The following is a 22,823-nucleotide window of genomic DNA, read 5'->3' as shown; positions in this document are numbered from 1 at the left end:
GCATGGGTCATTTAAACAGCTTCCCCAGAATTTCCACAAACTGTCTTTTTCAAACCTTTGGGTATCACAGGTTACATCCCCAGATCAAATCTCTATCTGAGTGAGCGGACCAGCATGTTCTGCTGACAGTGAATCAGATAAGAACACTGTTGTTTCCCTAGAGGAGGCACCAAGTTCACAAACTACCCTCAAACAAAGTTAGACATGAGATTGCGCTCAGTTGCTCAACTGTAACTGAATAAGTACACTTGGCAGATGTATGTGCATTTGTTCTCTTTTGAATGTAGCTAGTGCCACATATGTAAAGATAGGTCCACACAGCCACAGCATAATGCAGTCTGGGCCCTCATGCTAACTGTCTGATGAAAACAGATAAATTAGTATAAAGTATAAAGTAGTGAATTCGAGAATTAATTCCTTAACAAATCTTTCAGTTTTAACTGTTTATGTACTGTGTATAAAAGCTGTCTGTGTAATGGGAGCATTTTAGTATATAGTGCATATATATTTCTCGAGGTGGGATAGAACTGTTATCAGTTATCTCTTAACATCCACAACCTCACCAATACAGTTGCTTTACTTGTTAAGGACATTTTTTTTCTTTTAAAAAACTAGATACTTTTACCTTTAAAAAATGCTCTGAAATATTTGTATTAATGGGACCTTTCACTTCTTTTGTTTTGTTTTTCATTTTGGGTGTGCCAAATGGATAAACATAACCCTACCCTTAACCATAAACCTTAACCTCTAACAATGCTTCTCTAACATATGGGGTCCCACAAGGGTTAGTTTTGGGACCATTATTATTTTCTTGCTTGCTTGCTTCCATTAACTGTCATTATTTATTGTTTTAATGACATTTCTTATCAGTTATATGCCGATGACATTCAGTTGTATATGTCTTTTAAGCCTCATAAGCTGGATAGGCTGTTGACCCTAGTCCACTAAAAATCCAGGTTACTAACTGGATCTGTTACCTTTTTTCAACAAGATGGAGACCACGGTGGTAGCTCCTCTTGAACTGCCAAAAAGCTGATTCAGTTCATCTGGACGTAGCGTTTTCAGTGGGAGATACATTTCGTCACTCATCCAACTGACTTCTTCAGTCTCAGCTGACTGCAGGTTTCCTCAGCCTTATAAACAGTACGTTTGCACAATGAATGAAACTAACACCACTGATGAACAATGGGCTGGGAGGTCAGTTTCTTGATCATTAATATGCAAACTGTCATGACGATTGATCATAGTCCTACCCTGGAACACCACCAAGTCATTGGTTCAGGTATGTGGATAACACCTGGGTGAAAATCAGATCTCAGGATGTACCACTATTCGCTATTCACATTAAGTCGGTGGACCAACACATCAAATTCATCAGGGAGGATAATGAAAAGGCAGGTTAGCCTTCTTAGACTGTGAGATTTCCATCAGTAATGGGGCACATTTAAAAGTCGATGTTCACCGTAAACCTACGGGTGTCATCAGGACGCTACAACACAGAGTAAACACCATCCCCACAGATACAGCGACCAGGGAAGTAGAAGAATCATATCAAGAAGGCCCTGAGTAAATGAGGTTATCCCAGCTTTGTCAAAGCTAGGAAGGCACCTACAGAAAGCTCCAGACAATCCAGGAGAGAAGGACAACTGTTGTTTAAACGAAAACCCTTAGCGATCCCTTATGTGTCAGGAGTATCGGAACAGCTGAGACGTATTTTTCTCTAAACACAGAGTCTCTGTGGCTTTTAAACCCCAAAGCACATTGAGTCAAAAATTGGTCCACCCCAAGGATCGGGTCTCCTGGCACAAACAGAGTAATGTAGTGTACGCTGTTGATTGCCAGAAGGATTGCCGGGATTTATACATCTGGGAACCTAAACAACCTCTGGCGAAGCGTATGACACAACACAGAAGAGCTAACTCGTCAGGCCAGGACTCCGCAGTCTATTCACACCTACAGGCCAGTGGACACTCTTTCAATGACGAGGATGTGCACATCCTGGACAGGGAGGAACGCTGGTTTGAGCGTGGAGTCAAGGAGGCCATTTAGGTGAAAAGGGAAAGACCATCTCTGAATCGAGGAGGGGGCCTAAGGGTACATCTGTCGCCATCTTACAATGCTGTGATTGCAGCCATTCCCCAACTCTCTGTGAATGGTACTCATGGCCATTGATCATTGATCAATAGTCTTTGATCAGTGGTTGTTGATCAATGGTCATGACATTTTGCATATTAATGATCAAGAAACTGACTTCACAGCCCGTTGCTTGCCAGTGATCTGGTTTCAGTCATTGTGTAACGTACTGTTTATAACGTTGAGGAAACCTGCAGTCAGCTGAGACTGAAGAAGCCACTTGGATGAGTGACGAAATGTTTCTGCCACCAAAAATTCTACATCCAGATGAACAGAATCAACTTTTTGGGATTTCTTTACCTGGATGATTGAGCATCAAGACACTCCTCTTGAACTAGAGTCTCCTCAGCTGAACTGGAAAAATTTTTTTCATGTTTTTTATTTAAATAAGCTAAAATTGATACTTTGAGCCTGGCTACATTTAACATTGAACATAAATTCTAAAACTTAATATATTGCATAATGTTACCCTGCCCCCAAACCCCTTTAAAAATTTGTTGAACCCATAGCATCCAAAGCTGCTTTATTTCTTGTTTTCATAACAAACCAACACCAGAGCACATTTTGAATCAATCATGGCCACTTCAGATTTCAACACAGGTTTTGATTGTTACAATGACAATGCCGTGAAGGTGTGTGTAATTAATGTTAAAAATTCTGGTGAAATATACATCCATTTTTTTCATGACAGAGCAGATCTCTGATTATTTCTTAAAATGAGCCACTTCATGTTGTGTTGTTTTCTGGATTTTACTGAACTGAAATGTTTAATTATTCAGGTTAAATCCATTAGGAATCATACAGACCATTTCTACATGCAACATGCATATACTTGCTGCATTTGATGCATTTTAACCATATAGAGTACAGAATGTAACACCTGCATACGTGTAAAGAAATGGCTTTGATTTTGCCACCCCACCTGATTTCCATGCCACCCAAAGAAAATTCCTCTAGAGCCGCCCCTGCTCCCAATAGATCTTAGGAATCGTTTCAAATATTTTTTTTATTTTATTTTAATATCCATTTTACAAAACACACTGCTGCTCACTGCTGCTCTTTGTTCACAGGCTCAGAATTTGTTAGTTGTTCCTCAAACCTGACTAAAGACCAGGGAAGACAGAGCGTTTTAGTCTGTGACACCAAAGCTCTGGAACAGTATACCAGTACATTCAGCTGACTTTGATAATAAATAGTTTAAAACCTTTTTGATTAAACAATCTTTCTGTTGAGAATTTTTATTGGACTATTATTTATTTATTTTAAAAATTATATATCTTCAATATGAATCAAATTATCAGCCAATGTGTGTCCCGGCAGTGTTCAAATACTCTGTGTTTGGGGTGGGGCAGTTTTTTTGTTTTGTTTTGTTTTAATGACAAACTTTTCCAGATTTACTTTCCCCTATTTTTAATTGAAAGCACAAGCTTTAAGTCTGAGCAGCAAGTCAATAGTAAGTACCTGTTTCTTATTATTTTCTCAAGTGAAATAATGATAACCAGAGGCCATCTACTGGTCAACTGCAGTGATGACATGCTTCTTCACTCCAATCAACAAATACACAGTTTTCACTTTCACTATAACTTTATCATCACAATGCAACTTGGTTTCCTTGAGCGTATTCTTATGTCTATTTTGTAAAAGTGTGCCAACAATTTAATAACATAACAACAGCACGGTTCAAGGCTGTTATAAACAACAACAAAAAATAACTATATAACTATATTATTATAAATGTCTTAAATCCTCTTTCAGTTGTTTATCTAGTGCGTGCAATCAGCAAAATCCTCACTGTGTAAGATAAGAAAGAAAACGAAAATGAGTACAGTTTAGGAGGGGAGTGTATGAGGTGTTATCTCTAATTAATATAACCCCAGCACTGCACACTTTGTGTGGAAAGTCTGACTGTATACCACTGTGGTCACATCAGCAAATTCTGAACTGTTTATACATCCCAAACACAGGTATTTATGACATCATGATTGCTTTAGATGTTTTAGGTGTTCCTAGTTAAGGGAGTGCTGAGGGCATATCTACAGCAATAAAGCCTATCAAGAAACAGATGACTAAGAAAAGCCACATTCTGTAATGTTCAAATGATCACTGAGAGATTTCTCAGTGTTTTTCACTGAGAAATCTCTTTAGAGCCTCTGTAGAGGCTTTAATCTGCTAATATTGCTAAGGTCTGCTATCACTGATAAACTGAGCATAAAATAACCAATGGATAACCTTCCTTGAAAATGGCTTTTCTTGGATTTACTCCACAATCATGACAAGATCTCGTAACAACTCAAAGCGAAAGAGTCGTTGAAAAAGTCAACAGAGCACATTTCTGCTTTCATAAAGGATCAGTTTATCCTTCTCTCAAACAGGTCTTTGCATTTTGTCCTTTATCCTAATTTTTTGCTGATTTCTCTGAGCCAAGTTTAAAAAAAACAGCTAGGTACTGCACAGTGTGGAATCCTCCACGGGTTAAGTGGTGCATATGTTGACATGAATGGGACAGGCAGCTGTTTCAGCCAAAATACAGAAAAATGATCCTGTGCTCTGGTGGTAAAGAATGACTGCAGTGCACAATGGAGGGTAAAACTCACACTTGATTGCTGTAAAGGTTATTTTGTGTTTTTGATCGCAAGATTCAGTAAGCAGACTGGAAATAAAAACAAAAACAAAACAAAACCATCCCTTATAAAGGAACAGCTGTGTGCATATATGAGCGTAATGTGTATGTGTCTGTACTGTATGTGGCTAACATACTGGGCTATTGCTGTGTATTTTATACATATATGCAAATTGTGCTTTAATGTACTTTTCCCCATTTTTAAATATATTCTTCTTATTCTTATTATTATTAGTAGTATTAGTATTAATGTATTCCTTAATGTTAAGCACCTTGATCAGTGCTTGCTGTTTTAAAGCTGTTTATAAATAAAGTTGGCTTGACTTGTCTACATACCCAGAGAACAGTTGTGTATGTGACAACATCAGTCTGTAGTTGTTGATAAGAATTTTTATGAATACCTAATACAGTCCTGTTAAAAAACAACAACAACAAAAACACAATGCAGTTATTTGTAAAATCGTTTAAACTCCAGATTTAATTGAAAAGTGCACAAAAGCAACACATTAAAAGGTGAAACCAAGAAAAACAAGAATATACTCATTCTGAATTTGATGCCTGCAGCACATTAAGAACTTGAGATGGTATACTTCCTATACAATACTTAGTAATGCTTAACACGCTGGAGTATGTGAAAACTAAGTTATTTAATAATGTGATCTGAGAGTGTATCAGGTGAAAAGATGGGAAGAGGTTCACCAAGCTGTGAAATATTTCACGCATGAGTGGTTCAGCAATTTAACAATAACATTTCTCAGTGCTATTTGAAATTGGTGCTTGGGGTTGGAAATACTTCTGAATACAGTTCTTGCATGCTGAAATGCTTCTTTGCGATACATTTTGTAAAATAAGGTTTAAGCAAGAACATAACACGCCACCTTTTGTGTAACAGAGATCATTTAAAGTGGACTGAAGTCCTGTGGTCCAACCAAGTAAATTCTGATTTTCTCCTGAAAATGAAGGAGACTGTGTCCTCTAGACTAAAGAGAAGGGCCACGTGGTGTGTTCTTTGCAAACAGGTTTAAAGCAAACATCTGCAACAGTATTATGGTGAAAGATTTTTACAGGATGGACCAGCATGGCTCAGTCATAAAAAAAAGTTTAGGAGCTAAAGCAGTCAACCATTGACAAAGTATGACAGACGAAACTTGCTACAAGAAGATTTGATGCAACACAGTGACAAACATGCTCCTCTGCCAGCTTTTTCCAAGTGATGCATTCTTTCCAAAATGAAAAATGTCTTATTTTCAACATCTGCCGTCAGCACACAGTTCAGCTTGTTATGTTGTATTTTCAAAGAGTCTTTAAATGATTTGCAGATGACTACATTCTGTTTTTATTTACACTTTAAACAGAACACTAGCTTTTTCTTTCTTTAACCTCCTAAGACCTGAACTCTTCCATGGCATGCATTTTTAATTTCTCTTTGATATTTGGGCATATTGAGATCCGATGAATGCAAAAACAAAGAATCACCAGATTTTTTTTTTAACTTAATTTTTGTTTCTAAGAAAAATGAGAGCCACATATGAGGATGTTTGTTTTAAATTTTGATGAAACAGAGGCAGTATAATGTCCTCGTAAGTGGATATCAGGCACTTGTAGAGCAAAATTTAGTATTTTGGTCTAGACAACCAAAAATGTGATGTCCACATATGTGGACGCCAGGTCCTAGGAGGTTAAATCAAACTGACAAGGTTGCACTCCTTTATAGTAGCAAACACCATTAAACGCACTTAATGGTGCCCAGGATGAACAGAAGGAGGACAGAGGGCTTTTCAATTCCTATGCAATTATCTTACACATTTAACATGTCCACATTTTCTTGATTTACTGCTGAGCTTTTATTCTTGGTTAAGGATGGGTGATACAGCAGGCTATTTTAAGAGAGGGAACATGCTGTTAACGATCCTGATCAATGCCAGTTGGCTGTGACCCAGAAAATGCCTTCTGAAGTAAAGCGGAGTGCAGAAAGCCAAAGCATTTCAGGAATGTTTACAGAGTGTGCTGAATCAGTAGGGGCTGTGTGTTATGTTATGTGATCATTTGAAGCTAATTAAACTCCAGGGTCACTGCCGGTGCGGTGAATGAGTCATTTGGAGAATTCAGTGTTGTGCAACTGCATCATGCTTACCATATGAATAAACAAGATGGATTTTCAGGAAACCGGTGTTGACTGTATGATGTCTGCCTAGTTGTGAAATATACACAGACAGGTATGAAATATTTTAGCTGACAGGTCAGCGTCTGTGTTTGCTGAGAAAACAACTCTCACGTTACAAAAGCATGAACCCAAACACAATCTGTCACTTACATAACTCATATTAGGAGAGCTGTCAGCTGAAAGTATTGGTATTAGGAGAACACAAGTAATAATTATGACGTTAGAGGGGTTTAACAGCTTCGTCACATACCTGCAGGTGAAGAAATGCTCTGTATCCCAGACATGCATTTATTCTGATCAATTATTGAGTCATCATTCCACGAACTACAGTTCCTCACCAAAACTCTGCATCCCATGAAAGATGATTAAAGGAATAGGCAGGAAATTATATCTGTGGAAAACTATGGCTCTGAGAGGTATTTATGTCAAGCCTGAATTCTGCTGTACGTTGCGTGTTAGTGGAAGGAGCAGCTTCACAGACAAACTGGCTTTTCAGAAAGAAGCACACTGTAGAAACTATTTGTGCTCTTGTGTTTAATTAAAAAAACGTTTCAATATAAAGCACAAACGTTGCAGCGCAAGCTAGAATCTCCAGTACGGTCCGCATCTTCACCACTTTGTCAAAGGTTAAAACACAGCTGTACTCAATCAATAAACCAGGTGACCATGATATGTAACTCGTACTGACTTTAGGTGTGTGTAGCCTTCAGTCGTCAATGGGCAAATCAGTGCTCATGTATGCAACACAATGCTGAATGTGACACAGAATCGAGGAGTAAAGAACTGGGAGAATAGTGGACAATTGGATTTATCACTGAGATAAAGAGAGTTTGTCTGATTGGTAAAGAGGAACTTCCTGCATTGGAGATGGCTGAAGATGGCAGAAGCAAGACCTTGGTATTTGTATTGTATATCTCTGTGCACAGCATAATCATGATCAGTAAGTCACGATAAAGACAGAAGAACTGGCGATAAAATACACGGTACTGCCATCATTTTTCCCTGACCCATCCAGGTCACAAGTGTATAACATCAAACCACTAAGCCTGCAGGCTGCTTCTACAAACATTTGTGAATGGGTCGCTCTCAGGAGCTTAGTGAATTCAAGTGTGGTACCGTGATAGGATGCAACAAGTCCAGTCATGAAATTTCTTCACCACTAAATATTCCACAGTCAGTTGTTAGTGGCATTATAGCAAAATGGAAGCAACTGGGAACAACAGCAACAAAGCAGTAGTCCACGGAAAAATCACAGAGCCAGCTGCAGTGAGATGTGTTCTCTGGCCTTGAGGCAACTCTTATTGTAATTTGTCAAGATATAAATAAAACTGAATTGAACAGAACTGGAACAACGAATCACGCTGGCAATCCAGGGTTTGGTAATTGCTGGGGGGACAGTATTTGTCTGACTGCACTGTGCCAAGTATAAAGTTTGGTGGAAGGGGGGTTATGGTGTGAGCTTGTGCTTTAGGAGTTGGGCTTGGCCCCTTAGTTCCAGTGAAAGGAACTCTTAATGTTTCAGCGTACCAAGACATTTGGGATGGCCCCTTCCTGTTCCAACATGACTGCGCACCAGTGCGCAAAGTCCATAAAGACATGGATGACCAAGTTTGGTGTGAAAGAACTTCCCAGAGTGCTGACCTCGACCTGATGGAACAGCTTCCGTTCAACATCAGCGTCTGACCTCACAAACAGACTTCAGGTAACATGGTCAGAAATTTCCATAAACACTCCTGCACAGTTTAGGCTGTTATAACTGCAAAGGGGTGAACATCATAATAATCCCACTGGATTAAGAATGGAATGCACATCAAGTTCATATGTGTAGGTGAGCAATGGCAATATAGTGTATTTGCTCAGTGCACTATGAGCTATTACCTATAATTTGATTGATTGTAGATGAATTGTTTCTTCTCTTGCCACAGCTTTAACCACTTTATCTATTTTATTTTAAAAATATTCATAAAATAATTGGAAATGAAGGGCAATCTACCTGCTCACCATTATTAATCCCTGTAGTGTGGCTTTATAGAACTGAAAAAACAGCATCCTGATGTGGTTACAAGTGCAGTGACGCTGTACTAAGACACTGAAGTTGCAGAACAGCTACACAACCACTACAAAGTTTCACAAAATCAAAGGTCAGGTGTTTGTACATCGACACATGATTCTTTTTTAATCATCATTTGACACAAAATTGGAGAAACATTGTTATTGTATTATTATTGTACAGCCACTTGTCTATTACACCTCCCACAAGGTATCTGTAAGACACACCACTGAAACATAACAGCTACACCCAAACGGCTTTTGTCTTTGTGGAAACCAATTAAACACAAAATTGGCAAGTGCATAAAATTCAGTTTAATGTTTGTCAGACTTTCTTTTTTTTTTTTAGATCAAGAGATAACTCACTCACGTGCAATTTAGGGCATAGTGCATGTCCACTGTTTTGGATTTTTCCAGCCTGTTTTCATACACACATTTCAATTTTACATCTTAATTTACTAACTTTTTTATTTTATGCACCATGCTTTTATTTTCTGTATCTGAATGAAATTGGAAAGCAATTTATAAAGCTGATCATTTAGAAAAGGCCTGAGTAGCGCACTCTCTACTGGCAATGGAGAAATACTGCCAGAGTGTTGGTGGAAACCAGTAAAGCTCATCCATCAGCAGTAACGTGGTTTACTAGAGCCTCTCCTGTTCCAGCACCATGGACAGAGTTCTGCACTGAGACAGCCTGTGCTTTCTCACAGCTTAGCTGACACAGTCATATTTCTTTGTAAGTTAATTATTAATCATGTGAATGTTTTTTTTAATCATCTTTATCTCTGTATTGCCTTACAGCAGAGTCATTACAGTTGTTTATTACTGCTGTTGGTCCCTCTTGGCAAGCAGAATGAGGAAATGCCCTAATTTAAAATGCATGACCACAACATCAACCCCGAATGAACGTATATAGACTTCCTGTCATTTCCCTGCTCTCACTTCTTCTTTCATGTATTGCAGGTAGCTTGTAAGGCAAGGATAAAGCAGAGTATCAGAGCTGTGTGAAGCGTTGTGAAACTGCATCTGAAGATGTCTGCTATTACTGTGTCCACTGTGGATTCAGGCAGTCTGTTTGTGAGGAAAAGCTGAGACTGTGTTCAGGCCTGTTTGGAAAAGTGGGCTGCAGGGGGTCTCCCCAGAAAGCGTTGAAGGGAAGTTATGACCTGAAAAGAAATGCAGTCAAGCAGGAAATCCTACTCCAGAAATAAAAAGGCATACTATCACTCGTGTGTAGCTGTTAGTGTTTTTTGATTAGAAAGTGAGGGCCGGATAAATCATCTCTGATAATTGCTTCCTTTGGGACTTTGACGCTCATCTGCCCTCTTACATATTCACGTGTGAACGGAGAGTATGTGCTGTACAAACAGTCGGTAAGGAACACGGAGCGAGTGGGAATTTCAAAGCGTGTTCTCACCCTCTGGTTTACAAAAACATGCATTCTTTCCATAGATCCTTATGAAAACAAAGCCTGTGCTGCCTTTGAACAGCAGGTAAACTTATAACTGATGTGAAGCGCAGATTCCTGAACCATTCACCCATGTCAGGCCTCTGTTTGATCTCTGACAATATGTTTGATCCACACACAATTGAATAGCAACAGCTGCTAAATATGGTTCCCTCAGATCAATTTTCCCATGTGATTTATTAAGAGTAATCACCTCTCTGCTTTCCTGAAGCAAACACAGGACGCCACAAAGTGAAACGTAAGAGACATAACATAAGACAACGCACACAACGTCATGTGCATTTTCTTTATTGTTTGATTAAAAGAACTGACAGCTTTATAAATGTATTTACTTTTACACACAATATGCTTTTGTACAGAAATCTTGTAATATCCTTGAAAAAAAAACTTCATTTAACAAAGTCAAAAACCCCCAATGATAGTGAAAAAGTTAATTTTATAAGCTGTAGTATTAGAGCTCTATAATATAGTAAATAGAGTCTTATGCAACAGCAAAAATATGACTCGTACATACGAAGTACAAGTCTCCTCTTCCTCTTTCTGTCTTCTTAGTCGGTGCTGGCCTGGCCTGTCTGCACAGTCACACAGCTCTGACACACCAAAAGGCAAAAGTCACACATGACCTGATAACTCATATCAGCTGCGATCCTCTTCTTCTGTTTCCATTACGCCTGCAGAACTGGCGGCATATTTTCCGCCCCCTAATTGCAGGTACGAACAGACGATCTTTGTGGCGCTTTGGCTTTTCTCCATGGCCTTCCTGTGTGGGACTCATCTCTCAGCCCTTTGTTTCCCCTCCTCTGTATCAAAGGAGGGTAATTTGTTCAGGTGCTCACTGCTCTCTCTCTCATTTTCCCCCTGCTCCAGTAGCTCCACTGTTTAGCCAGCGCGCTTCACCTGAGCCCACGGAGACTTGCCTCTGTCTGAATCATGTGCACCCTGCGCCCTCTTCACTCTGCTGCACACAAAAAAGACAAACATCAGCCACCAACTTCAAATATCATCATAATCATCATAATATAACTTATATATCGGTTTTAAAGGCATTTTAAAAACTTTCACAGCTCACCTGAGAATGCTGACTGAGTGCCGTTTTTGTCTTTGCAGAGTTTTGATTTCAGGGCTGCAGAGAAAGAGCCAATAAAACACCAATAGTCATGCTTAAGCTGAAGGTTGTCACTTTAAAAACTTTTATTGATCATGATCCAGCGCTGCTTATTTTTTAGCACTCTGTGTTAACCTAAAAGACTCTTATCTTTACAGGCTCACTAAATGTTTTATGTTCCAGGCCCACAATCAGCAGTTATCGTTTCTGTCAAGGTTTGAAGAATGCTGCCATTCAACCATGCCTCTTCTTGTGTTCTCTGTTTAGCGCTTCACTGATATCCAGATCCAGATACATAAATCACAGGACAGGGACCAGGCCGGCTTTATTACACGATCTGTGTAATCTGCACATCTAAGCCGATCAGAAACAACCTGCTTGAACTTTGTACGCTTACTCCACTCCCTCAGCTCCAGCTGCATTGTTTTGACAGTCACACCCTTGGACAAGTGGGACTCAGTGAAAACATATTTAGGCTAATAATAGCACGAGCTGTTTCCTTATACCTACTTCTCCCTGTCATCCTCAAAGGGAAATATTACCTGCCTTTACCTACAGTGAGCTAAACATATATTCTCAGCTTTGCCTTTAATCTAGTGCTTTACATTGAGGTTTTGAGGCTGTATGAGGTGCTCACCTGAGATAGCAGAATTTGGTGCAGGGTTGGTCATCGCGATTGGCACATGTGCAGCGGCCAGTGGATCGTCTGCGTCGAGAAAAAGCACCACCAAGACCATAAACTGTCGTCTTGCTGTAGAGAGAAATACAAAGTCAGTGCCTTGCTCGTGATATAACCAGCCTGCAGACTTTGCTCTTTGATATCTCACTGCTGCCGACTACAGTGATAATGACAGCAAAGTTGTTCTGCAGCGTCTGGGCTGCAAGGCTGTGAGATGTGTCACTACTATACAGGAAAATATGCTCAGAGCCTTCAGGCATTTTTCACGGCGCTTCCTTTTAAGCTCACCTGGGTGTGTTGATCCATATGATGTCCAGGTGGCAGAAATAGTGACACTCTGAGTCCAGCGGGTTAGAGCAGGCACAGCGTTTGGTCCTCAATCGATGTGTTGGGACTCTTTCTTGAACCTCCACCTCCATCTGGTTCATCACTGGTAGACCTAAACCTAGTCAGAGATGGGAAGGGTTAACCAAACACAACATCAGCTCCAGCTAAGTAACAATACCTGTCAGTAGTCTGGCTCACTTTCGTTATTTTCCACATATTTAAAAAGATATATATATATATAGAGAGAGAGAAACACCGATCTAGATTCAAATTGATTCTGATCATTTACAATGACCAAGCAAATGAATCTATGAATACTTTGGCATAATAAGGACTCACAAACACTCCAGTTTCTCTTTGTGATTTTAGGTTTAAAAACAGCAGCAGCTTTAAAGGTGTTACAAACAAGCTGCTGTATGTTGCATATTTAACATGTCACTGCGCACAGTGTGGCTGTGATTAATGCCAGTGTAAATATTTGATTGTAGGCTGTTGTCTTACAAAAAACTGTGCCATGAACACCCCACTGAAAAAGAATATATAGCACTTACCATCTTGCACTGAAGCCCAAAGAGTGACGAGAAGCAGAACGCTGCTCTGAGCAGACATAGTGGACGGATGGAGCTCTGCAGAGACTGTTATCCATACAGTTGCAACTGTGTTCTTCATGTGCTGCCAGTGTCTGGTCTGAAGCTGTCTGAACTGTGCCACTCTTTTTTATACATCTCCTCGCCCCTCTCACTTGATGACACATTGAAAGCTCCACCCACATCTGCCTGTCATGGACTTTCAGTGTAGGACCCCAGGATGTGTGAGCTTGTGGCACATTTTCCAAGTATCTGCTGCTCTGGAAGTCATCTGTAACAGAGGTAAATGTCATTTAGAGATTACATTTGAATGACATTTATGATACCGGTCTGATTTTGAATGAGGGATTGCCTGGCTTTGTGCTGGTGGATAAGGTGAGAGGTGGAAGAAGGGGATGGAGGAAGACGTGAGGTCTGAAGAGTTGTTTATCTAATAAAGCGGAAACACGGGGAGGAGGAACAAGACAATGGATCACTGTGACCACTGTGGGAGGGGAGATGCTGCGATATGCTGGTATGCAATGGAGACATTTTAAATTAAACTAACTTTGTCTTCTCAGTAACAGTTTCTGTATTGTATCAAATGATCAATAGAATAAAGGTTAATTGATTTCCAGAATCCCAGCACAATGCTTTTTGTTTCCAAAGATTAACATGCAGATATATCAGAGACACTGTGACCCTTTTTCTTGAGTAATCAAGGCTGTAACCCTAACCCAAAGAAGTATAACATGAAACCGTGGGTGTGCTTTGAAAACTTGTGACACCAGATCAAAATCACGCCCCTCCATCCTCAATCCGTGGTGAAGTTGAGCACACAGATAGTGTGGCTCATCCCTGCCCACATGCACTTGGTCTCTCGGTCAAGTCAAGCCAAGGCAGGTCAGCCGTGCCAGAGTCACGCAGATAGCCAAATGGCCGCCTTCAAACATGTAAATACATTAAGTACACGTTGGATTATCACTATTGTGCTTCATTGCTGTCATTTCCCAAATGCTCATCAGCTATCTGATAGGAAAATGAAGTAATGAATAGCAAAATTTTGAGTATGTCAAGCTGTTATGATGAAACAATACATTTTAGCCATTGTTTTTTCCCCATTCTAATGACAGAGGAAGCATGCAAAGCTGCCAGTGACAGATGGACATGAGAGGATGACAGAATCTACTGTTTGTTTGCTATAAGAGCTGATGAAAGCTTACGCATGAATGTGCAGAACAAGCAGGAAGCAGACAGCACTTTTCCTCTGTAGGGCAGGCATGCCCGGAAAACACTTGGATATGGAAAGTATGCTGGAAAAAACACAAGACAGCGACTTAAACATAAAATAGGAAGAGGTGAACCTACAGTGGTAGCCACAGACTGACAGAAGCAAGGCTGCCATATCGCGCCAACACCAGTAGGTGGTAGGTGAAGTGTCTTGCCCAAGGACACAACGACCAGGACAGACAGAGCAGGGGATCGAACCAGCAACCTTCCGGTTACAAGACGAGCTTCCCAACCCTCTGAACCACAGTCGCCCCAATACGTGGTGCACTCTACGGCTCAGCCTCTTTTACACCAACTTGGCACAAGTCTATCAAGTGTCTAGATGTAATCTGACAGTCTTGTTTAGGGGAGGGGAACACATTTTCCTCTTACATAAAAATGTGGGGATTGTGTGATGTGGTGTGACCGCTATCACTGCTGCTTTGTGATTGGGGGAATTCTTCACATTTGTCTCCCAGAGGTTAGTAGTTCAGCTCCCTGAGAAACACAGATGTGTCCTCCTAAAGCACACCCCCAGGGATCGACGTGTCACATTAGGCAGCCCTCTGCATCACTGCATGCAAAGCAGTGGAAAAGACAGCAAGCAAGAGGAATAGCCAGAGAGTGTCTTTATATTAAACCACACAATGATGTCTTTGCAGGCTTCTGTCCTGGAATCTGTTTACTTTTAATTAAAAATCCACCCTCCTCAGTTGACTCCTTGATAAAACTTCCTACTATCCCAGCAGGGCTCCGTAAGGCGTTGGCATCTGCAATGTTTCGGAGGAGGAAGACGAATCTGTTGCTTCAGACTGCTTTTGATGGACTAAGTGTCTAAAAATAAAAGTGCCCCACTGCTGCCTGTTTTTTAATACTTTCTGTGCAACATTTTATTCACACCAGCTCTCAGGTTTTTGGCTCCTCGTCAAAAAAACTGGCGTGTAACGGCTGAGTAAGCTTTACGTAATCTCTTGCTGGTTGTGTGATTAAACATTGCTGTGCAAACTAAAAGTAAGACCAAAAACACCGGATGGCCTGAGACGCGATGGGAGAGATACTGTTTATCTGAATATTGCCCTGTGTGTTGATCTTGTTTTACACTGCCCGACGCACACCGAGAGTTGCGCGTGCCAGCGTGATCAGAAGATTGTGAGGCTTGATAAAGCTGATCTTCATAATCTCAAACTAATTCTTTAGAAGTGATAAATATATGTGCTTTCATAATAAAAAAAATGGGAGTAACAGAATGACACATATAGACAGTCACAGTTCTTGGAACTTATAACTTCTGGTTAAGAATTAGAAGGTGTGTCACCTGCTGACCCCAATGAAATCTAAAGCCAGTGAGACCAGGAAGCAGACTTGCTCCAGTGGTTCTGAGCTGAGGCTTAGGAGTACGCCTTGATTCTAGCATAGCAGCTTCATGGAAGAGAAATATATTTTTCATCTGAAACTGGTGACATCTAGTGGGGGTGCTGAAGCTGTACAGCTGCCTGGCTCACTGACAGAAACATCTCGAACACTCAGTTTGATTGTGATTACTGTGCTTGCTGCTTTACAGGCACGAGAGCTCAAAGGATAATCTGCACGAACATATTGTGAACAAACCCTAGATCTTAACACACCTTAACACATATTGAACTGTGCAAAAGTCTTGAGCTTTCTGAAGGTTTTTTCAGTGGTTTTCTTTGGAAGTTGGCTGCTTTTTCACTCATTTTCAGTTTTAAATATAATCTTTACCTGTTAATAGGAGACTGTCATAAAAAAAAACATAATTTGTTCCCATTTGTTTAGTTAAATCTGTGGCACATGCCATAGGTTATCTCAGCATGGTGTGCTCCATAGAAAATTGAGGAAACTTGATAAGTGCAGGGCAAACACGGGTTTCAGGTCTAAAAAACAACCTACGGCAGATGAACAGTATCTTAAGTCATGTCATTATAAAACAGAAGAAAACTGGAGGAGATCCTAAGTGGGCCAGACCAGTGAAATTCCCCTTTCTGTCAGTATAAAAATGTTTAACTACACATTTACTCACCACATCCTCATCTAGGTTTGACTGCATTTCTAATAGATAATGGCACATGGTTTGAGCACAGATTAAAAATGCAGTTTGGGGAAGGCTAGGCAGATCCCCACATATTAAAGAGAGGTGAATGAATGTTTATTTAAAAAAGGAGGTAAGGTAGGGCATTAAAAACGAGAAGAAACGGCTAGTGGTGCAGGGGACATGCATGAGGTGTGGGCCTTCTGTCTGACACCCCTGGGCTAAAGCATCTGTGCTGAAGGTCTATGCTCTATACTTACAGAAATTACAAGCTTGCCTAAGAGCGTCCAGCATGTCTTGATGAATAAAGGTTAGATTGTACAAGCTCTGTTTGTGCCTCATGCACTGCATGTTCCAATAAATCACTGCATCCATTTCCCATTTTCCCATCAAAATAACTTCAATTGCATTTTATTTATATAGCACCAAATGACAACAACAGTCACCTCAAGGCGCTTTTGTATTGTAAGGTAAAGACCCTACAATAGTACAAAGCTAAAATCCCAGACAATCATATGACCCCCTCTGAGTAAGCACTTTGGCAACAGTAGATATTTATCATATGATTTTAACGTTTTGTCTGCTTTTCAACTGAAGCCAATGCTGATAATGTTAAGAAATCATCAAATGTGTGAAAACAATTTGTCCTAAACTTGACAAACTGTTCTGTTCAAAATGTTCCGCTAAGGCCAAAAAGAAGAAAGTCACGACCTCAGAGTCTGGTGCATTTTTTGTTTTTATTTCTTTAATGACTAGAAATTTTGCTGTGTGAAATCCGCAGGGCACTTGATCTTCTGGTACCAGCCGACGACTCGGCGTCTTAACTTTTTGTCACCAGTTCAAGATACAAGAACATCATGAAAAAGACACACAGATGTAATAAAAAGTTTCTTTCCCCCCCCCAATAACAAAAAGTTTTAAAAAAAACCCCAAAAAACAAAAAACCTTGAAACAATAATAATTATCATCAAAGAATAATAAATAAGAAGCACTCTTCCCTGTACAGACATATATTCTAGTCTAAAATCTCTTGTAATAAAAATAGAACTTCAGTGCATTTCCTTTGACACATTTCTGCTGCCCCTTCAGCACGTCTGCGATACAACTCTTAGTTATCCTGGCATTAAAGCAATGGCCTTTACAAAAGAAACAATCAAGGGACAAAGTATTAACCCTCCAGAAGAACATTTTTAAAAAAAGCTGATATAAAATTTCACAGCCTTCTCTTTACTATACATCTCAAAAACACAAACCTGGACATAAAAGGCACAAGTAACTACAATTTTCAGTAATACTGGACAAACAAAAATGGAATTCTTTTTGATGAACAATTTTGGTCATTTACAAATGTATTTCTATTCCTTTCACATTGACAGCCCTGTTTCCAACAAAGTCAGGACCTGGATAAAAATGTGCATAAAAACAGAGTGCAGTTAAATGTGCACGTTTTGTACCCTAATATGAGAATAGCAAAACTTTTATTACTTTATATTCTTACTGTGGTTTTTGTTATGCTAGATAAAAGAAATCAACACACAGACAGGCAACCATGACGTGAAAAACTGGTGCTATGGTTCGAATACTCAAAAACTTCTTTAAATTCTTCTGTAAATCATGGATGCTGTGTCCTGCAGGCTAAAGACATATACATCTGGCTTGTGCTAAATCAGGTTTAGGATCAGCATGTGGTGCTATGTGGATTGTCTTTTTTTAGGCATGGTGATATACATTCTGCATATGACCATGAAGGCACCGAGGCTCCATCCAGGTGCCAGCGCTGCCCGCCTCTCACTCAGACTGCTGCAAATATTTTTCTTAAGAAATGTAGAAATAAATATAGCAAAATGATCCCAAAATGTTCTGAGTATTAAAATTGTGTTTAAAGCAAAACTAAGAAAAAAAGGTGCTCTCAGAGTTATAGAACGCGGTGCCCTCCTTTCCACAACACTTGGTGTTTAAAGGGTTGTGCTGCTGTCCCGAAGTTCTTTAAAGATGGTGCTTAACATGACTTCAACTTAAAAATGTGCATATACAATTCAAAAAATTAATGTTTCTACTTTCAACATTTGTTATATTGTCACCAATTTTCAGTTTAATGTGAGATTTAAATCATTTGCAAATCACTGTATTCTGTTTTTATTTTACCGTACATTTTACAAAGTGTCAAAGTGTACCAGCTTCCTTTGGAAACAGGGTTGTATTTACATTATTACCATATATATATGTATATATACATATACATATACACACACATATATATATATATATATATGCACAAACATTGTTTTCATAAAGAAAAAAGTGCATCTTTATAACAAACCTGAATATTGCCAAAACAAACATTTAAATGAACAATAGTATTGAAAATGTATATAAAACCCAAAGCAATTACAAAAAAACAAACAAACAAACAAAACAGACTAGTGTAGCAAACAATAAAGCAAAATGGGATACACGATGCATCGAAGTGTAGACGCTGTCAAGTTCTCTGGTCTCTTGTGGCGGAGTCTCCTTTAGCTCCTCCCGCCACCATATCACTACCAGATGTTCGTTCCTCCCTCTCTGGCTGTTGTCCGATGACACTCGAGGCTACCGGGGGTGTTAGACTAGGGGGTGCTCTTGAACGGTCGTCACTGGCGCAGTGCTCAGTGGTCTCAGTAGAGGACCCGTGGGTGTGGACGGAGCTGTGCGAGCTGCCATATTGCTTTGAGTCTGTGGCCTCCAACTCTGGTTTGGAAAATGTTAGTGCTGTGCTAAGACCTTGCTGCCCTGACTGGCTGGTTCCTGCTGTCTGGTGCTCTGACCAGTGGTCTCCAGGAGTCCTAAGCCCTTGAGTCCTGGGGGTCCCGCCCCAGTATGTTTCAAACCTGGCCAGTGATGGCCCCTCCATTGGGGGTGATGTTGGGGACGTCGGGGTAGTAGCGTGGGACCTTGGTCTTGCCTGTACAATTTGGATCCCTCCTATTGGGATCATCGAATAAGGGACCTTGGCTTGCTGGGAGTGCATGGGAAGATGGCTGAAGATGTTGTCTGTTGTCTGGAGGCCAGGATAACCCTCACAAGTGGAAATGCGAAAAGCAGGTGGAAACAAGCTGGTGTCTGACCATGTTGGCCCTTCTCCTGCTGTTCTGCTTTTCTCCTGTAGGTGGAGCAAAGACTATGTTATTGCTAGCTCATGAGCCTGCTCCTCTAGTACACAAAGTCCTGAGAGCTTTTTGAGAGACAGTGTAGAGAAGACATATGGATTGCTTAATCTGGTTAAAAGTGCAGCCACATATCTGTGACTCGTCTATGAACTAATTAGAAAATAGACTTACCACTCTCATGTGACTACCTGATGTACCAGGGTTCTCCCACGGTAAGTACCCAGGGGTTCTGTGCTGCATCCCCAGGGGCGAGGGAGGCGTTGGAACCTGTGACGATCGGTAGCAGCTGGGTGAAAGGGGAAGGAGAGGAGAAAGGGGTCTGATGGGAGAAGGTCCTCGTTCGGGGGAAGGTGAGACATGTCGGCTGGGTGAGGGGAGCTCTGTCCTCGGAGAGAGGCTCTGGATGGGTGACGAATACTCCAGGCGGGGGGAGAGGCTGCGGCTGGGGGAACAGCTCTCACTGCTTGGGGAGAAGGCTCTTGGAGATGCTTTCCAGCCTCGCCGGGAGAACACTGCTCTCCTGCTCCCCGGCGAGGCAGCTCTTCTGCCGGGCCAAACTCCACGTGGGGAGGGCTCCTGACTGGTGCAGGGAATGGGACCCGGAGGCTCGGGGTCAGGAGTGCCTTGCTTCGAGTGCCTGCTGGAGCTTGAACGCCCCCCTGTTGATGGGTGGGTGTCAGACGATACAGAGGACGGTGGGTTCTCGTGGGACGTGGACTCCTCTTCCTCTTCTTCGTCATCGTCGTCGTCGTTGTCTTCGTCGTCATCCGACTCCTCCACGTCAGAAAACTGATGCTCCTCCTGTTCCTCCGAGCCGCACACACGCTCTTCACTCCCTGCTGTTTGTGCAGACACAGAAAAACACGCAGACTTTAGATATCTATTCATGCCAACACCATGGGCCCTAAAATCTCATTTACTGGATGCGCAAAGTCGTGCAATAAATCCTCACACAAAAGTCACAAAACAGCGATTTACAGGAACAAGCACAAAGCGTGAGGACAGTCAAAGCAAAGGACAAACCAAACCCGGCACCCTTCAAACGCACTTTATAAATAGACTGAGAATGAAAAGGAATTTAATTGAAAAGCGCCATGCCTCTATTCACAAACTATCTCAGCAGCCTTGTGAATGGAAAGACAGTTTAAATGGCGCATCCTTGGCTGTGATGAGTGTAGTCTGTTGGCAAGAAAGAGACAGCGAGAGAGAGGAGGGGTTGCAGAGGAAGGTTAGGGAGGAGATCGTGAAGGCTTTGAGGCTTTTTTTCCAGCTTTGACGGGGAGGTGTCAGCTGTGGCAAAAGGGCTCAGCTTTGTTTCGTTATATACCAAGAACTCATCCTTAAGGACAGGTTACAGCAGCCAGACTGTTGCAACAACATCAGGACGCTGTGGCATGTTCTGTATTCTTCATTTATTTATCTTATACTTTTTCAAATTTCTTATGCAAGGCCAGAGGGAGGAGAATAGAACATCGTGTTGCATAAGCTGTCAGTGCTGAACAGCTACTATTCTTCACAGGCAGGAGTTCATCCAGCTGTGTACCAAGATTTCTCCACAGGGGGAAGGCAAGTATGTGAGATTCATCCACCACCTGAAGTACCTGTTTCCTCGCTCTCCGGCTCATCCAATGATGACTCAGATACACCCATTGCCTGGCATTTTTTCCCATGAGCCTTTGACTTCATGTGTTTTGTAAGGTTTCCTAGGAAGAGAAAAAGAAAGAGAGTTTAAGACAAATGAGATGATCATTTTAGCAGCACAGCCAATAATGTGATCACTGGGCAAAAACAGCATTTTTACATTTAGGACCAAAGAGCTCATCACGTTTTAATAAACAGAACCCAAATTTTCCATTCACCTTTGGTTTTGAAGGCAAAGTTGCAGTGTTTGCAAATGTATGGACGGACATCGGTGTGCGTTTTGATGTGCTTTTTCAGCATGCTTGGCTTCTTGCAGCGGATGCCGCACTCTCCGCATATGTACTTTCCCCTGCCGCGACCTCTCACGTAAACATACTCCTCGTTGGACTTATACCTATGAGAAACAGACAGGTAAGAGATCAGAGACAGCAACTTTAAAGCTGCATTTATTAGATTTTAGGTCACTTGAGGAAAACCGGAACAAGCTGTAAGCACAACATTCACATTACCCCATTTGCAAATTTATCACGGTTATGGTGAGCAGATGCAGGGCAACATAACATTTAAGTCCAGTAATACCCCCTCTTTCTGATTTTATGTCTCTGTCTCATCTCGAAAAAACATTTTCCTCTTTATCTTCTAAACTGGTGCAGTCCCTGAATGTGTCGCTTGATGTGAAAGCGACAAGACCGGTTATTTCTGTACTGAAAACAGCACCACTATAAGCATACATTCACTGAATGAGTGTGTGTGTGTTACTGCTAATAAATACTCATAAAGTGAACTTGAGACCAGAACCGACCGAGGCAGATGCAAAATAATCAAACAGGAAGTCGACTTGTTTAGATGTTTGCTTTGACAGTCACACTCTGACAGACAGAAAACACTTAAGCATGGAAGAAATGAATGAGTGAATGAGGCATATTGCATAAAGCGCTATATAAGAACCAATTCATTTACTATTTGCCATTACATAACAACTGGGGACTAAGTAATCAGTGATGAGAGCCATTTTTTCTGAAACTGTGTCCAAATGTTCAGGCATTTCTACAATATATACAAAGGTCCGCTAAGCAGGGTGTGAAAGCATAACAGAAAACAATTATTAGCAAAAATATTAGAATGAGAAGGGTTAGATTAGAATCAGCAGTTAACCTAACCCCACTAACTGCATGTCGTTGAGGTGTGGGAGTACCCGGAGTACGACTGTGGCCTCACAGCAAGAAATACCCATCTTCAAACCTTCTGCTCAGCGTTCAGTTTGTGTGTTTTTCCTTCCTGCGTGATTTTAAAAAGCTTTTTTTATTTTTATGTCAATATAATTCAGCTTTGATCGTTGTTTATTAACACTTAAAAAACATAAAAACTTCAGACTGTGTATTTTTTTAACCTTTTAAAGTCGATTTGGCACTTAGTTGTGATGTTTTAGCTTTGCGGTATGGGCCTTGAGATTGCAACAGGGCAACGAATGTATTCACAATGACAACCCATTCAGCACAGAGCAGAACGGCCAACCTGAGGAAAACAAAGGTAATAGAAAACCGCAGATAAAATATGAGACCCGCTCATCCAGATAACCTCAAATTTGGCACTGTACTTACTCGTGTCC

General features: G+C 40.9%; 2 protein-coding genes across 4 annotated transcripts in view; both read right to left on the bottom strand.

The window, feature by feature from the left end:
- Positions 1 to 10,726: 10,726 nt before the first annotated feature.
- Positions 10,727 to 13,214, bottom strand: LOC101463958 (endothelin-2). The gene is made up of 5 exons (XM_004559968.3): positions 13,097 to 13,214; positions 12,507 to 12,663; positions 12,177 to 12,290; positions 11,504 to 11,557; positions 10,727 to 11,392 (listed from the first exon to the last, which is right to left on the bottom strand). Exons 1-5 carry the CDS (start codon positions 13,212 to 13,214, stop codon positions 11,314 to 11,316), a joined length of 522 nt encoding a protein of 173 aa, XP_004560025.2. The 3' UTR covers positions 10,727 to 11,313.
- Positions 13,215 to 17,145: 3,931 nt separating this feature from the next.
- Positions 17,146 to 22,823, bottom strand: part of hivep3b (HIVEP zinc finger 3b) — a 38,527-nt gene continuing 32,849 nt past the window's right edge. For all 3 annotated transcript variants that reach the window (XM_004559969.5, XM_004559970.5, XM_076889737.1), the window contains 4 exons: positions 21,433 to 21,608; positions 21,175 to 21,276; positions 19,745 to 20,412; positions 17,146 to 19,566 (listed from right to left, as the gene is read on the bottom strand). In XM_004559969.5, the coding sequence (XP_004560026.3) occupies positions 18,907 to 19,566; positions 19,745 to 20,412; positions 21,175 to 21,276; positions 21,433 to 21,608 (1,606 nt within the window). In that variant the 3' untranslated portion in view covers positions 17,146 to 18,906. The remainder of the gene's footprint in view (positions 19,567 to 19,744; positions 20,413 to 21,174; positions 21,277 to 21,432; positions 21,609 to 22,823) is intronic.

This window comes from Maylandia zebra, linkage group LG11, assembly GCF_041146795.1.
Source record: "Maylandia zebra isolate NMK-2024a linkage group LG11, Mzebra_GT3a, whole genome shotgun sequence".
Lineage (NCBI taxonomy): Eukaryota > Metazoa > Chordata > Actinopteri > Cichliformes > Cichlidae > Maylandia > Maylandia zebra.
This window is presented reverse-complemented; position numbering and strand designations above follow the sequence as displayed.

Excerpts from the sequence above, each read along its gene's own strand:
- LOC101463958 (XM_004559968.3), bottom strand. The coding sequence starts at position 13,214 with ATGAAGAACACAGTTGCAACTGTATGGATAACAGTCTCTGCAGAGCTC. Across the intron at positions 12,664-13,096 it reads TTGGGCTTCAGTGCAAGATG|GTTTAGGTCTACCAGTGATG; the intron begins GTAAGTGCTATA and ends ATCTCTGACTAG. Across the intron at positions 11,558-12,176 it reads ACCAAATTCTGCTATCTCAG|CCCTGAAATCAAAACTCTGC; the intron begins GTGAGCACCTCA and ends CTTTCTCTGCAG.